Here is an 18,008-nt window from a genome sequence, read left to right on the forward strand (position 1 = left end):
CTATTAACTCAGCAAGTGTGGACTTGCCCCCGATGAAACTTGTACCGTCGTATGGGGGCAGAGAATACAAGTTGCTAAAACAAAAATCAAAGCGATTCGAGAGCAGATCCTAAACTAAACTTATCCCAAATCTTGTGGGGGAGGTTCCCGAAGGAGTGGACCGATTGAGTCCATATTGGAACCTCATCTAAGTCTGGTAGACATTTTAACGACTTACAAAGTATGGACCAAATCGGTTACTCCCTTCAAGAGTTATCGTACGTAAAAATTTTGCGAACATTTCTGAACTTTTGTGGGGAAGGTACCGGAAGGAGTGGACCGATATAACCCATCTTCGAACATAAACTAAGTTTGGACAAAATATTATGAAAGCCAAATTTTGGACCGAATCGGTTGATCCATTTGACAGTTATAGTGCGCTCCAGCCAGATAGACAGACAGACGGACGGACATTGCTCAATCGACTCCAAATTGTCTGAAACACATTTCGTCCAAACATACTTGGGGTCAAAAACCATTATTTCGATGAGGCACATTTTGCCCGTATGAAAATGTATATAGCCTCGTTAGCATAAATGCTGAGGGTATAATTAAGAGGTAAATGTGCTATTTTTAATATCATTGCTATAACTTTATGTTGAGTTTTACTAATGTGGTTCCCGTAAGGGCAAATCCATATTTTTTTTAAATACAGGGGAAAGTCTCTAGTTTACGATAAAAAGAAATCCAGCTGCCACCATCTGCCACACTGTAAGTTATTCCCCTTATACTACGCCTCTAAACTCACCAAAAGTCCGAAAATCGGGAGGTACGTTTATATGGGAGCTATACCGAAACGTGGACCTATATTGAACATTTTTCGCAAGGAGGTATGGTGTTCCCTCAGAACTTAAAATGCAGAATTACAGCCAACTCGGTTAAAAAATCTGGCTAAAATCGTCAAAATATAAAAAATTGGGGGGTACCTTTATATGGGGGCTACACCCAAATGTGGACCTACATTCATTAAAATTGTTTTTCTCCCTTTTGGGCTCGTTATAAAACTATGTTTAAAATTTCGAGGCGTTAACTCGATTAGAACTATTTTTGGCACTCCTTTCCATACAAGTGGGACCACTGTGCCTTGGTGCTATTTGGCCTTTTCTGGAGGTACAGACCTTTCTTTCATGAATTGTTCGGCAAAGCTCCACGTTTCGATAAATAAAATGACATTGCCCGATATTCAGTATTTATAGGGTTTGTGCCGACAAAAATTTTGTATTTGTTCCTCGTAAAACTTTTACTTAAAAAATTGTTTCAACTGACTGAAAGATATAATTTCGACTCGCGGGACTGGAATATGGAACAACATAAAAGACAATTTTGTCATTACTTACAGTTACAAATTAACACCAAAATGATTTTAGTTTCCCTATAAAGCACCAAAAATCGTTGCATTAGTCTTGTCTCTACACATTTCTTTGGATTTTGTATTGTTGATCTAAACCTTTTATTCACGGAACAGGTCACAAATTTAATCGGATCGTCACCAAATTTTGGGTCCCGGAGGGGACCCTGTTGTGTGATGTGTTGGTACCCAAACAAATAAAATTGAGATATGTTACAAAATGTTGCAAACATATATTTGTTTGGATCCAAACATATTTCTAACATATATTTTTCTGCGTTTCTGTAGTTAGAGCATACAGTCTTATATCCTTTCTACACAGGATGATCAGGTTCTCAGGGATCTCGTAAGCGTTCTTCTTGCCAGATAGTGCTAACTAGCTGATGAAAACACCTTATCAGCGTGTCGCCTCCGGTCTTGAACAGATCGGTTGGTAAGCCATCGGCTTATATGTGGTATCTTCGTCGTATTCGCTATTATTGGATGCCAACAGTTTGGAAACTATGGTCATTCAATATCCTGAGCACAATATCTGTATCTGTATCATGGGACGACCAATAAAAGAAGTAACGATACCTTTTTGAAGGTCGAAAGAGAATTTTCTAAAATGGGTCTGGCGGTAAACGGGAAGGTAAACGAGAAGACCAAGTTGATGATGTCGACGCGCAATGCGTCCATTGAGCTAGGACCAACTGTTGAACCAACTGTTGGTTCCTACAATTTTGAGGTAGTAAAAGGCTTCGTATACCACGGCACCACCGTAAACACAACAAACGATATCAGTTGTGAAATAAAAAGAGAGGGATGCTACTTTGGCATAAGTAAGCACTTTAAAAACAAAGCCACAACTCGTCAAACAAATAACGCTTTACAAAACACTGATACTACCCGTGCTGATGTATGGTTCTTCGCAAGCAGATAAGGCAGAGCTTGGCGTGTTTGAGAGAAAAATTCTTTGAAAGATCTACGGACCAATCTGCGTTAACGGTGAATATCGACGTCGCATGAACAACGAGGTGTATCAGCTATACGTTGGATAGGCCATATTATAAGAATGAGCGATGATGAACCCGCTAAAAAGGCGTATAAATTCGAGCGTCAGGGATATTGTGCGAACGACTAAAGTCCATGGTCAACGAAATAATTGGACCTTACCAATGCGGCTTTAGACCTGGCAAGTCCACCATCTACCAGATATTTACCCTGTGGCAAATCCTGGAAGAGACCCAAGAGATGCAGATCGACACCTACAACCTTTTTGTCGATTATAAAGCAGTCATTACCAGCCCACTACGTTCAAAGGCATTCCAAGCCATGTCTGAATTTGGTATCCCCGCAAAGCTCATTCGGCTTTGTAAAATGACTCTAACTCACACAAGATCTTCAGTTAAAATAGAAAAGAACCTCTCCGAAGAGTTTTGTACTAAAATAGGTTTCAGGCAGGGAGACAGCCTTTCGTGTGATCTTTTCAACATCCTGCTAGAAAAGGTTATACGAGAGCCAAACGTCAAAAGAAGTGGCACAATCTACACCAATAGCCACATGTTACTTGCTTATGCTGATGATATGGACATCATGGGACGATCAGTAAAGGAAGTAACCGATACCTTTATAAAGGTCGAAGGAGAATCTGCGGTAAACGGCCAGAAGACCAAGTTCATGGTGTTGACGAGCAATGCGTCCATTGAGATCGGACCAACTGTTGAAGTTGGTTCCTATAATTTTGAGGTAGTATACCTCGGCACCGCCGTAAACACTACAAACGACATCAGTTGTGAAATAAAAAGAAGAATTGTATTGGCCAACAGATGCTACTTTGGCTTAAGTAAGCACTTCAAAAACAAAGCCACAACTCGTCATCTATGGGCCAATCTGCGTTGACGGTGAATATCGACGTCGTATGAACCACGAGCTGTATCTGCTATACAACGACATCAATATAGTTAAACGTATCGAGATGCAGCGATTGCGTTGGCTAGGCCATATAATAAGAATGAGCGATGACGAACCCGCTAAAAAGGCGTATAAATTCGGGCCACACGCAGAATTGGCTGGCCAGAGAATAAATGGCGCAAACAAGTGGATGAAAATATGACAAGGCGCGGTATTCCAGAAAGCGAAGCACTATGAATTAAAGTGTTTTTACACAAATAGATTTTTTGTTTTAATTTATAAGTTTTTATATGGGCCATTATTACATGCCGTCTTTTACTATTGGATGGTTTTGAAAACGTAACATAAACCAATTTGAGGGCATTACAACTATAATTTTCACATTAAAAGTAAATGTCCTCCTTGAAATTTAATGATAACTTTTAACTTTAAGTTAACCAGATGGCTATAAATCTGTTCGTAAATTCCAAACTATAACAAAAGAAGACTTATAATAATGGGGGTATGAGTTTTTTGAAAACCCAAGGAGTATTTTTTAATTTATCAACAAAGTTAATTTTTTTTTTTTTTTTTGAAAAAAAAAAAGTTTTTTTTTGAAAAAAAAGTTTTTTTTTATTTTTATGATTTTTTATTGTTGTTTGACTTTTATTAATAGATTGGATCATTTGAGTAACCCCAAAACACTCATATTTTGATACAAAATATGAAAAGACCAAACTTGGTCCTTTTTGATTTTTGATGAAAGTGTTATCTGGAGCGGCGGATGTGCATACCTCTGCAACGCTGTGGCGGCCTTCAATAAAATAAAACACATGGATTTTTTAAATTATAATTTTTATTTAATAAACATATAAATGATACACTTCATTGTGAACCTTTTCATATTTTACAATTCTGGGCAGTTCGAACTTACATAATCCAATTAATCCTACATATAATATACGACAAACATACAATTAAATAAAAAAATGATCAAACTCAATTATACAATAAAAAATTAAGCTGAACTAATTAATTATTTGTTAAGTTTGATTACATTTTAACTAATAGAAAATATGATATAACAAGGCATGTACTTTAAGTATATAAAACAAAACAAAAAAAGTTATAAAATAAAGTGTATAGTAGGACATAATTTTATTAAGATGAACCAGGATGTTAGATTGTAATACAATAATTGGCAATGCAGTAGAATACCGATACTTCGAAATCATAAACATGAAACCACTTTCATCTTATTTTAAGTCAGTTAAATTTAAAACCATAGCGGTTAAAAAAAGCATTAACTTGCTTGTAATTGATCAGATATTATCCAAATGCTATGTACATACATACATATATAAGGTAAGATATTCCACAAAGAGTAAATATGTTCCCATTTTTTACTACTTTTTTAGCTGATTTTGAAAGCCAAATATTATTTAAGAGTCATATTGAAAATAACATTTCTTGACTATTGGACAAAATACAGACGACAATTACAAATCATTACAACCTCTCCTCGCTCCAGGTGTATAAGATACAAATAGGTCTGTTAGCGTATGAAACTGATTTTTGTTCTTACTACGCTTTATAAATCAACGTTATATGATTCCAGAACCACTTATTACTCTTTATACGAAAATAGGCCAATATTAATAATACAGCAGACAGACGTCTAGCTTACCCACTTTTTTCTTAAAACAATAAAAAAATAGTTAAAAAACATTTTTTTAAAAAAAATTAAATTTTTACATTAAAATACATACAGTCATCATATACATATTTACATAACTAGGTTACTTCCATCACAGATACATATATCTGAATTATACAGATAAAGATACAAAGAAACTAGTTTTAATTGCAACAAAGTGTTGTTGTTTGTTGTTGCTACAATTTAAGTTTCTTTTCTAAGACAACTAAAAACAATTAATTATTTTTGTTATACCAAATACAAATTACAAATATTTTACACATACTCATACATCCATTCATACATATGCATGTTAATATTATATTTACACACTCATTCTCTTTAGTTTTGAGCCTAATTCTTATAAAAAAATTATAAGTAACATAAGAATCAGATTTGTTTTAAAAGTTTCCAGCCTTTTCCATTAAATACCAAGGTAAGAATACGCTGACGGCCACTGCCGCTACACATGTAGCGCACATAACAACTGTCGATGAGATATTGCTAAAAGATATGCCCCCTTCATTATGATCCATATCTTCGTGTGGATGTTTTTCGAATTCCAAAACTTCAACATCGAAACGAAAACGTATACGAGCACTGGGTGATTCTTTACGCCATACTAAGTGACCAGATGATTCGCGGCGTTCTAAGCTCCATTTGGGATCGTGTATACCACCAGCCATGTCCATGATTGTTAACGAAGGAGAGAATGGAGTGCAGTAACAGCAAGCAGAGAACAAAATGAATCTGAAAAGAAAAATAAAAGTGCAAAGTCCAATTACAAAACAAGCTTTGGCTAATATTTACATGAAAGCTAAAAATAAAAATTTCTTGGCTGCTGCATTGCGGTGCAATTCAACCGTAATTATTAAAACTAATAAATACCTAAATCCATACATATATAATAAACACAGAACTAAAACTGTGAATGTGACAGATAATGTATAATTTATAATTTGTAGAAACGGATCATAAAAAAGTAAGGACTTCAAGTTTAAATGGCTTCGTCAACAGAAATTTGTTATGTAACAAAAGCCACAGAACTTGGCATGATAAATTGTCAGAAAATAAAATATACATGTAACAAAATAAATACATACATATGTAATTAACGATCTCCTGCAGATCCTGTTTTGTACGATAGTATCATACCGTTTAAACTTTTAAAATGACAATAACTTGTAGGGAATACTGTAATAATAAACAAGTAAAAAAGCGCTAACTTCGGCCGGACCTAATATTTTATACATGTGTTGTATTAACGCAAAATGGAATAATTAATTTTCTTTAGCTTATTAAAGTATAATTCTCCGCACCCACGAGGTCCCCATCAAAACATTGCCCGGTATTTTTCAAAAAAATTTTCGGAATAAATGCGACAAAAAACCCACTAAACGATACATGGGAGCTATAATTAATCGTGGTTCGATACCGACAATAGTCTGTAGGAATGTTTTATTCCCCTAGCGAAGACTATATACTAAGTTTGAGCCATTTCGGTAAGTCCGAATTCACACGTACTAATTTTTCGGTAAAGTAAATTGTGTTTTTGGGAAAAAGCGTGGAGGAAAGAGCACCCAGAAACTCATTTTACTTCACCGAAAAGTTTGTACTTGTCAAGTTGGACTAAAATAATGAGGCCAAAACCATAAGAATACCGAAAATCAGGAGATGCCGTTCTATGTGGGATATATCAAAAATGGGCATGTACTAACAAGTTTCTGCGGGAAGTTTTTTATCCCCAAGGAAGACTAAATTTCAGCCAATTCGGTGCGATGATGAGCCTAAACCCTTAAAAATACTGAAAATCGGACGGTACCGTTCTGTGGGCGCTATATTAAAACGTGGACCTGTACTAACAAATTTCTGTAGGAAAGTTTTGTAGCCTCAAGGAAAACTAAATACCTAATTTCAGAAATTTCGGTGTGATAATGAGACCAAAACCTTTAAAATACCAAACATCGGGAGGTACGCTTCTATGGGAGATATATCAAAACATGGACCTGTGCCAATAAATTTCTGGGAGAAAGTTTTGTAGCCCCAAAGAAGACTAAGTAAAAAATTTCAACCAATTCGGGGCGATAATGAGGCCAAAAACTTTAAATTACCGAACATCAAGGGGTTCGGTTCTATGGGGCCTATATCAAAGCGTGGACCTGTACTAATAAATTTCTTGGAGAAAATTTTGTAGCCCCAAGGAAGATTAAATACCAAATATCAACCATTTCGGCATGATAAAGAAGTGAAAACCTTCAAATAACGAAAATCGAGAGGTGCTGCTCTTGGGGTCTATATCAAAACGTGGACCAATATAGTTCATTTTCAATACCAAACATCCTAAGAGTAATAGAAACTTCTGTACCAAATTATAAAGCTCTGTCTTAAATATTGCGAGCTGTATCTTAATTTTAACAGGCAGATGGACGGACACACTTATTTCATCTGTTCGTCCTTCTGTCTGTCCAACTGGCCGGTACGTACGATAACTCTCGAAAGAATCAACCGATTTGGTCGAAACTTTGCACATCGTAATATTTTGTCAAAACTTAAGGTCAAATAAAATTCCTGGTTGGGACGATAACTATCGAAAGGAATGACTACCCAAATTAAACACATGGTAACATCATGTCGTCGAAATAGCAGACACGCCTGTTTCCACAACAACAACACCCATAGCATCTAACAACACATTTTCTTGTTCATCGCCCGAAAATGCATTGCAGTGATCTCCGCAATATAGTCAGCGAAATCGTAGACCGTATAAGTCGTAGGATCATCATTGTCCAGCAAAAAAGCTCACCGTCACCTGTAGCTTACAATGTTGCAGCGGTTACAACGTTTTGCGAAAGGATCGTACAAGAAGTGAAGGAGGAGGACTTGTCTTCCTTACACACCAGTATGTCTAATACAACCCAATCTGGCTTGAACATGACTTTAGTGACCCACACATGGAATGTATAGGGTAGCAGTGAGAGTAGTAGAGTTGCTTAATGTGTAAATACCGCCAATGAATAGTTATGTCCTGCGTTACATGCACGACATTAGTTCGCTTTTGGAGGGCAATAAACGTCTGGTTTTAGGGGACTTTAATGGTCATCATGAACTTTGGAATTCCGTGCTAAGCAATGATAAGAGGAGATTGTCGCAGCTCGCCACACATCACCATTGTGGCACACGGTCTGATAAATGACGTGCCCTGGCAAGCCGTTATTTCACTTGGTTCAGGCTATATTCCGATCATCGTCTCCGTTAACAGACCACTTTTCTGAAACATGGAAAAGCTGACTGGCAAGGGTTCAAAGAATTCACCAATCACCGCTTCAATAAGCTAAGCTTAGAGCATTTTCCGGGATATCAACACAGCTGAAGCCGCTCACTACACATCTGCTGGTCGAATACCCGAAATGAGACAAAATTTCCCAGCAGAGAAACCAGGACTTGTAAATGAGCGCTAAAAGCTTCGTCGTATGAACCCTGAAGACCCAAGAAAAGATAGGGAACTTGCTCATGGAGTAAACAGGCTAGTAGGCGAACATAAGCGGAAAAATTGGCTAGACCACCTGAAGAAATGAACTACTACTAGAATATGTAAATTGAGGGCAAAGGTGAAATCACTCTCGAATCCGGGAAATAATGTTGATAGAACGGATGATACTTTCAATGGCGTGACGGATCTGAAGAGTTGTGCGTGATATTTTAACCGACACATTATAGAGCACTTCGAGAGTGATGGGGTGAAGAGAAATGTGTAACGTCATATAAGAGCACTCTCAGCCCAGAAGGTACCACCACAACTTACGATGAATGATGTTGCATACGTCATTCGAAACTCGAAGCGTTGAACACACACGGAAGTTGGCACAGTGGTCCCACTACTGAAGCCAGGCAAGAACGCCAGCAAAGGCGAATCGTACAGGCCGATTTTCCTCTTGCCGCCAGTAGCATAGCATAGATAGGCAATACTCCTCCCGATCATTTGCAGCAATTGCCCAGTTGGTCAACATCAGCATGGATTTTGGAAAATGCATAGTTCCACAGCAGCATTACACGTCATAAACACACATATCAGTCGAGGACTGAAGCAGAACAGGCCGTGAGTCCGAACAATTATGGTGGATCTTGACCTATCGAAGGTCTTCGATACCGGGAACCATGCTAATCTATTCAAGGGCATAGAGTTGACTTCTCTCCAACAGTGTTTGCAAATCAACTACATGTGTGGACGTATAGTGAGTAAGGCAGGGAGTTTCCAAGGCGGAGTCTTATCTCGAAAACTTTAATCTCTATCTTTCTGAAATTCTACACCTTCCAGACGGCATAGAGATCATAGTATAAAAAGGTTGCTGCATAAATTTCTGCCCTAGGAAACACTAGGTGTTGACTGGCGCCACCTGACATTTCCATTGGAAAGCTTGATTTGTTTTAGCATAAACTAATAATACAAGATCTTCATGTGACAGGGGAATACATTCGATATTGCATGAACAACTGTTCGTAAAAAAGTTTGTTCTCGTTCGATTCCGTGTCAATCGGTACAAAAAATTTCGCAAAAAATACGATAAATACATGTTCGACAGCTGAAACGAGGCTCTTCCCTACATATTTGTTGATGGTGTGTTAATTCCGACCACTAACTGCTTCAAGATATTGGATGTAACGTTTGATATCAGTTTTAAGTCATTCACGGAGGCCACTGCTATTTGCGATAAGATCAGAAGTAGGCACAAGGTCCTCAAGCAGTCTATGGTAAGCTATGCGTGCGCAAATGTTAACGCCAGGCTGTGGAAGAAAATTCAACCGTGCCAGAATGCAACAGTGTTGCGCCAGTGAAGCCTCTGTATTAGAGTTGGACAATCTACTTCCCGGAGGGGATCGATCTTTCTATTTCCTTTCCCCAAAAGGAACTAGTTCCTTAATCTAGTTCCATAGTTCTAAATGGTTCCGAGGCAGATATTGTTCAACGAATCTTTTTCTTTAATCGTTCTTTTCGTTTCAAATAGTTCCGAGACCTAAATAATTCAACGAACCTTCCTCTTTCGTCGTTCTTTTTGTTCCTTCGTTCTAAATAGTTCCGAGACCGAAATTAATTTAAACGAACGAAAAGAACGAAAGGAACTATATGAACTAGAGGAACTATATAAACGCAAAAGCTGGATATAGTTCCAATAGTTCATTGTCCGGAATAGTTCCTTGGAACTAGATCGTTCCGGAACTACACAACTCTACTCTTTATGGGGAAGCGAAGATTGTGCTGTTGCTTCGGATAGATCTTCATGATCTAATTGTATAAATTGAAACCTCTAGATCAATATGCCTATCAGGCACACTTAAATAGCATTCACACTACTGCAGTTAGACGAACAGGCAGTTCAAAGGTATAGTTGAATGCTGTTGTATAGTTATAAATATGTATGATCACTTCTTCAGTATACAGTTTTGGATACATTCAGGAATAAATATAATAACATCGACAACATCTTTCTTCGATATCATGCTTTCTAAACATTTTCTGTTGAATTTCACAATGATAATGATGAGCAAAAAGATGCCGCACGAAAATTCGTAATTTTCAACAGCTTTGTTGTTGTAAGATTTTACGCAAAATTTGTTTAAAACTTTACACATTTTGAGTTGCGATTTTGGACACAATTTATTGTTATTCTACGCACTTGTGTACGTACATATGTATGTCAATGTATACAAAGGTACCCGAATGTATACAAAATTTCTGAATGTGTTAAATAAAATACGGAAACAAAATTTTGTTATTTATATAAAAACACAACTTGTTTCATTTGTTATTAAAATTATTAATAAAAGTAAATTTAAATATATTCTAAACGTGTATCATTATTAAAATTATTAATGACACTAAACATTATTTTACACTTTAATGCACAACTATTAAATACTTTTTAGCATATTTTTATTGACTTTTTATTTACTTTTTTTTATTGTGATTTATTAAAAAAAAAACAATATCTTCACAATCTTTCGCCCACTTCGAAGAAAGAACCTCGAGCAGCTAACACGCGTTTTTCTGTTTTGTTGTTCTTCTACTTGAATAATACAATTAGGTATGTTCGATAACACAAAATTTTGTACAAATTTGTACAAACTTTTACAAAATGCTCTTCGATAACAGTCTTGTTCAGTAAAAGAGAAACGAGAAGTAGTTGCAAGAACTTACAAGTACTTCTTACTTGCGAGGTTATCGAAAATACCTATTTTTTGTGCGAAAATGAATTTGCTACTGTTTGTGTTTAATTTTGTGCACATTTTAATTTCAAGCATATTCTGTTGCAATTACACTCTAAACCTTTTCTTTTGAAATTCACAATGATAATGATAAGCAAAGAGATGCGACACAAAAATGCGTTATTTTCAATAGATTTGTTTTTGTAAGATTTTACGCAAAATTTGTTTAAAATTTGCACATTTTGAGTTGCGATTTTAGACACAATTTATTGTTATTTTACGCTTTTTTTATGTAAATGTCTGCAAAAGTACCCAAATAATTTCATAATGTGTTTAATAAAACTACATTTTAAATACGGAGAAAAAATTATTTTATTTATATAAAAACATAAGTTATTTCATTAATATAAATATATATATAAATAATATATTTATGGCACTAAAAAATATTTTACATTTTAATGCACAACTTTTCGGCTTAAATGTACTTGGTTAAAATTTGTTATTGCCTTTTTTTGTTTACTTCTTATTTTAATTGTGATTTATTAAAATACAATATCTTCACAATCTTTCGTCCGCTTCGAACAAAGAACCGCGAGCAACTAACGCGTGTTTTTTGAGTTTTGTTGTTCTTCTGCTTTTTGTTGTTCGAAAATGAATTTGCTACTGTTTGTGTTTAATTTTAAGCACTTTCTGTTGTAATTTGAGTTTTTGCAACACTTTATGCTTGAAATTAAGCAGTTTGTGTTCAATTTCAAGCATATTCTGTTTATACTACTTTTTTGCAAAGATTTGTGATTATTACGCACCTCCTAAAAAATCAACAAAAAATCACAGTGATTTTCATTGCAATTTTCAAGAAATAATTTAGAGTGCACTCTTTTTTGCAAAAAAAATGTGTTTGAAATTACGTATTTCCATAAATTGCATTATAATTTGTTAATTATTACGCACCTCCTAAAAATTAACAAAAAATCATAGTGATTTTCATTCCAATTTTCAACAAATATTTTAGAGTGTGGGGAACAGCTTATTTTGATGAGTTTTAGTTTTTGAGTTTATCTTCGTTTTTGTTTGTTGTAATCCCATTGTTGTTGTTTGAATTTTGTGCTGTAAGATTTTTTATTATTCTTATTGCTGTGGATTTGTAATACATTATTGTTATCTTAGTTCAAACATTTTCAATCACTAATCAATTGACAAAAGACAATTACATACATCATGCGGATATAAACAACGTAATGCTTATTACGATACTTAAGAGTTATTACATTCTATGTCACTTAAATCAATTTGCATTGGCAATTATTAAAATTAGCCACGTTTTATTTCTGATATTTTTTTAACCAAAACAAAAATGACGTGACATGAATATTGTGCAGGTTGTGCTTAATTTCCTCTTACAACTGCTCACGTATTATGGTATAAAAAATATTGTAAAATAAAAAAGAATAAAGAAGAAATTCGTAAGAACCAACAATGAAACCTTTAAAATTTCAATATTATACACTATTACGAGTTCAGTATTATACACTGCACTGCACGCCGATACACACACTTGACACGGTTCTATTACTCTAAACGTATTTTTTATGTCGATGACGAAAGCCTACCCTACCTACCATAAAGAAAATAACAAATAATTTTAAGCCGGTTAAACAATTTGGTAATGACACCAACCAACAGCAAACCACCACTTGAATTGGCATGAACTTGAATATTGGCAAAATGTTGGCGTATTGTGTTATTCAAAAATCAAACCAGAATAACCGCAAAGGCTGTTGCCTTCATTTTCGAAAATGTTTATAAATTCAAGTGGTGCATTTGTGGTGCGATTTTTGTTTTGTTTTTGGCAATTATTATTGAAAGCAAACAAACAAAAATTAAAGTCTTTATATGTAAGTGAAGATGTGTCAAATCGAATCACGTATTAGCATTTCAACGTCAAAGGTTGTCTGATTTGGGTACATTAGGTATATTAGATTCAATTGATATTAATTAAGATGTCGTATTATATTTGAGATGTATGGATTATTACCTAATTTTAGAACAAAGAAGAAACCATTACAAATAGCGGGAAATAATATAAAGCAGTATATAAATATGAAGGATATTTATTTATCTGTGGAAAAAACGATGGACACTTCATTCAACTGCTATGGAATTAGTCACACGGAGATGTTGGAACTTGTCAACAAATTTCGAGCAGATGTGTCTGTATTCTAAGAGAAATTTTTTTTAGGTTATCTACTTGCACAATCCGAGCTGTGCCGCATTAACAGGATCATCGATTACTGCAAAATTGGATTCCGATACAAGCACTCACTCGCACCCGCACACTTTTCTGGGAACAATTGCTTTTTGCTAATCCAGTTACGCAGGCAGTACACGAGTGCTTTAAGCTCAATTAAGATGCTGCCGCCTCAATTCGTATTGGGTCCGAATTGCAACACGATACCCAACACATGCACTGCATATGGATTTGACCGCACGATATACTGCGTCTGTTTGACTGCCCAGTTAACCCACTCTCCTCTCTGTCGGTCGATTCTTTATGAACCCAGCCAGTCCAGGTTGCAATTTTTTTTTAAATCTGGACACAGAAGAACCAGAAGCAAGTAACTGAAAATGATACACAACAAACAAACATTGTTCCACAGCATCCCATACGGGACAAGGGAGACTTCTCTCATATCAATGAGTGCAACCCCGATTCATATTAGCTGAATGATATGGGACCTACAGTTTATCGCCGACTCCGAACGGGGTGTCATACGACACCACTTGTAGAGAAGTTTTACATGGCTGAAATACTCAAGAAATGTTCTTAAAAATTTGATGTTGCCGAGCCGGGGAATCGACCCAATGACCTTCTGCGTACAAGGCGGGTGTGCATACCATTGCACCACTAAAATGATACACAAATCAACATATTTGTGTTGCTACAACAAGAAAACATTATTTACCTACAATACAAGGATTTGCGGAATCTTAGAAGAAATATTTTCAAAGAAGTTAAATGTGCGAATAAATTTTTGACGTGGTTTTCCTGTCGGCTATAGTTAGTACAGTCGCGTCCATAGTCTCCACTAATTCCCTCCCCTTTTGAAGTTAAATCAATGATGGAGCTCGAAACCCCGGCCAATAATGATCGGGATCGAGACAAATGGCTTGTTATTATTACTATAATTACTGGTACGATCTCGTACAAACAACTAGGTCCATCTACGAAATACTGAGTCACTATGTGTAAAGTATTAATAGGACCGTAGAGTTGTGTAGTTCCGGAATGAACTAGTTCCAAACAATTATTACGGAGAGAAAGATTCATTGAGCTATATCGGTTTCGGAACTATGGAATTATATTAAGAAACTAGTTCGTTGTGGGAAAAGGAAGTCGAAAGATAGATCCGCTCCGGGAACTAGATTACACAACTCTATAGGACCGCCAGAATAGGGATAATACCCCGGTTACACTTAACCGGATTAACCCAGTGGGTTTGGGTCTCAAATGGCAATTCCATAGCGCAAACGTCAAATAAATCCTCATGAAGTGGGTTAACCTGGCAAAAACTCTAATGTAACCGTACTATTACAGTGATTTCATTGGAAAAATTTCATGAAATTAGGCATTCTTAGATCGAGATCCCCAGTACAACAATTTCATACAATTACCTTACTATTTAATTCGATCTAGTGACGCATAATTTTAGGTTTTTTATCACTCTAGTATGGACCGTGACTTATAGTACGTTTACATATAACCGGATTTAATAAACCCACTGGGTTTTAAATGTCATTTCCATTGCGTGTACGTCGAATAAATCGTCATAAAGTAGGTTAACCCGCCAAAAATCTATAACCCAGCAAAATAAATTGGAAGTAGTGCAATGTGGACTAGTTCTGTCACGGCATGTTTTGATGCAGTTCAACCGGAGTCGTGAAAAAGGCACTCCAGTCCTCACATTTTAACCACATTTGGATGCAATCCAAAGAATCACATCCACTTGTCACATTTTAACAACATCCGGATGCAGTTCAGAGGAGTCGTGTAAAAGGCACTCCAATTCCTCACAATTTAACAGCATCCGGATGCAGTCCAAACGGAGTCGTGAAAAAGGCACTCCGTTCGCTACATTTTATTAGCAGTTGTTAAAGATCCCTACATGTACATAAATCAGTTTGTACATCTCTACAGGCAGCGGCATAAATTTTCCAAAAAGAGATAAGCGTGTTAACATTTCCAAACATTTGTTAATACAAACTAAATAATATTTAATTTGTGAACATTTTTCCGGTAACTCACGAGAAGAAAATTTCCGAGTGGAGTGCTGTTGGAGTTCATGTCGAAATCTTAACTGGTGATGGGAAGACAACCCATTTAGCAAATGACGTAAAAACAGTTCAGCTTGGAACAAATGGAGAGCGGAGGAAACACGCATGTTTTAGATTGAATTCAATGGAGAATTTTCATAATTTGTGTTAATGTAATAAAGTTCTTAATATTTTTGTTTTACACAAATAATAAATGCATTTTATTTGTTCTGGCATATAAAACACGTGGTTTGGACTGCCTCCTATTCTACCCCAAAGGGTTAGTTAAAATGCAATGCCAAAGGGTCAGTTAAAATGCAGTGCCAAATGGTCAGTTAAAATGCAGTGCCAGAGGGTCAGTTAGAATGCAGTGCCAAAGGGTCAGTTAAAATGCAGTGCAATGGAGTGCCTCTTTCAGTAGTCACTCTCTTGTAAAAATCATGAGTGAAAATGCATAATTTGAAGCACTTCCAGATCACTTGTACATATCATTTAATTGCCTCTTTGGAGGCAAACTTTTTGCTGGGAATATAAACATGCGATAAGTTAATACGATTTCGCTTAATCGATTATTAGTAGTAATATGTGTAAAAACCGCAGTCGACTATTGACTGTGCGAGAACCGGATAATCGATTATTCATAATCGGCTTTCGAAAGATGGAGTCTTTTATTATGCGGGGTACACACGATCAGTTTTGTCTGTCACTTTTGCTCAAATAATCGGTTGCTTGCCAGTATGGCTGTTTAGTCATCAGACAACCACAAAATATTTTGATGTTGCTGGACAGTTTGACAGTTATCGGTATTTCCGAAAAATCGACCCGCTTTAGTCGTTTTCTTGTGGCGATGTAGTAATCGATTAACCGAAAATTGAGTTTTAAGTTTTAGACCCTATATCACTAACCATGTACCATGGCATGGTTAGTGATATAGGGTATCACATATTCGGCCCTGTTCCGACAATAACCTTTGCTTTCTTGTTTTTGTTCATGTCAACATTTGTTGTATATATTTAATAATTAATAGAATTCACGGCAAACCCTTAGCACGCAATGGTCTCAAGGTCCTTTGAAAGCACCAAAAAAGTAAGAAAGAATAATTGGAGGATTTTGTTACTGTTCATTGGCACAAATTAACTGCCATAGTCACCTGTTATTACTGTCTAAATTCTGTCTAAAAGTTTGGTTTAGATATTGATGTTGTACTATAATATAACCAACTTTCATGGAATCGTTTAACCTTATATTATTAAGTATTTATTCACTTCTTATTTACATTCTAGCCCTTTAAACAAAAACTAGCACTTTTGCGGTCATTGTAAGCTAATACCCACCAATAACTTCCTATTTACATGAGTATAACATGACTGACACTCTGGTAAAGTTCAACAGATGACCTTGTTGGTGGGCAAACACACTACAACAATATGTGCATGAGTTGACCCCAAGGTTTTGGCATGTTTACAAAATTTTACACGAAACAAAAACACAAAGACACTTATTTGCAGGCAATCACTCGCTGAACTAAAAGGCCAAAAAGTGTATATTGTAAAGTAAATATCATAAGAATAGTTGTATGTAAATAAAAGTTTTTGAAAGTTCTGCGGTTAAATAAAACATGTATTTACATATGTACATACATACATATAGATGTATGTAAATGCATATGAGTGTACGAGTACAAGTGGGGAAAGAGATTTAGTAACGAGATATGTAAAATACGGGAATTCCCATAGGAATGCCATAATGGATTTTGTTTTTAACTAATGGTGTTAATTACATGGAGATTTTTTTAAGTAGCCACATGGTAGTCGTTAATTTGTCTCCTGAAAATTGTTGACATCACATATGCCTATGTCATCTATATCACCGTATGACGCATTCTATGCCAAGTGCACACCTTCCATTTTGGCAACCCCATTGTATAAGCAAGTACTCTTTGGATTCCATCAACTAAATCGTTATAATAGCAGCATTTCTTATCACTAATAAATAAGGACTTTTAGTTTCCTTACTTTAGTTTTCTTAACTGTTGATAATCAATTAATATTGATAAATTTCTGTGTTGAGGTTTTCTACCCTTTGAGATTAAAAAAAAAAAAACCAAGTTACATCCACTTCAGAAGGAAATGCAGTTGTTCTTTCCAAAACATGGGCCAAGATTTTCAATTTTCCGAATTGAGCTTTGGTATTCTCTGACAACACACAATACCAGATTACAACAAACTCGGTTCGAAAATTTTACATAAAAGACTCGAAATACCTACAACTGTCCAAAACCGGTTCAGGGGGGCTGGACTAAACCCTGGATATACATGTTTAATCTTTTGGCAGTAAGTCATCTAACTTCTGGGAAAACAAAATTCTAATAAACAACCAATTCGCTAAAAACATGTGAATAAAATCTTCCGAAAATCGGTAGGTGCCCTTATATGGGACCTGTACCAAAACGGGTCTGATTTTTTGCTAGGGATGTTTTGTACCCCTAGCGAAGACTAAATGCCAAATTTCATTTCCGCTGAATAATTTATCTAATGT

At 35.8% G+C, this 18,008-nt stretch overlaps 1 protein-coding gene across 3 annotated transcripts in view; it reads right to left on the minus strand.

The window, feature by feature from the left end:
* Positions 1-4,097: 4,097 nt before the first annotated feature.
* LOC141388654 (uncharacterized) overlaps positions 4,098-18,008 on the minus strand; it is a 45,570-nt gene continuing 31,659 nt past the window's right edge. For all 3 annotated transcript variants that reach the window (XM_073958751.1, XM_073958752.1, XM_073958753.1), the window contains exon 2: positions 4,098-5,705. In XM_073958751.1, the coding sequence (XP_073814852.1) occupies positions 5,357-5,705 (349 nt within the window). In that variant the 3' untranslated portion in view covers positions 4,098-5,356. The remainder of the gene's footprint in view (positions 5,706-18,008) is intronic.

The sequence above is a fragment of the Musca autumnalis genome, unplaced genomic scaffold (assembly GCF_047663935.1).
Source record: "Musca autumnalis isolate F117 unplaced genomic scaffold, ASM4766393v1 scaffold_1, whole genome shotgun sequence".
Lineage (NCBI taxonomy): Eukaryota > Metazoa > Arthropoda > Insecta > Diptera > Muscidae > Musca > Musca autumnalis.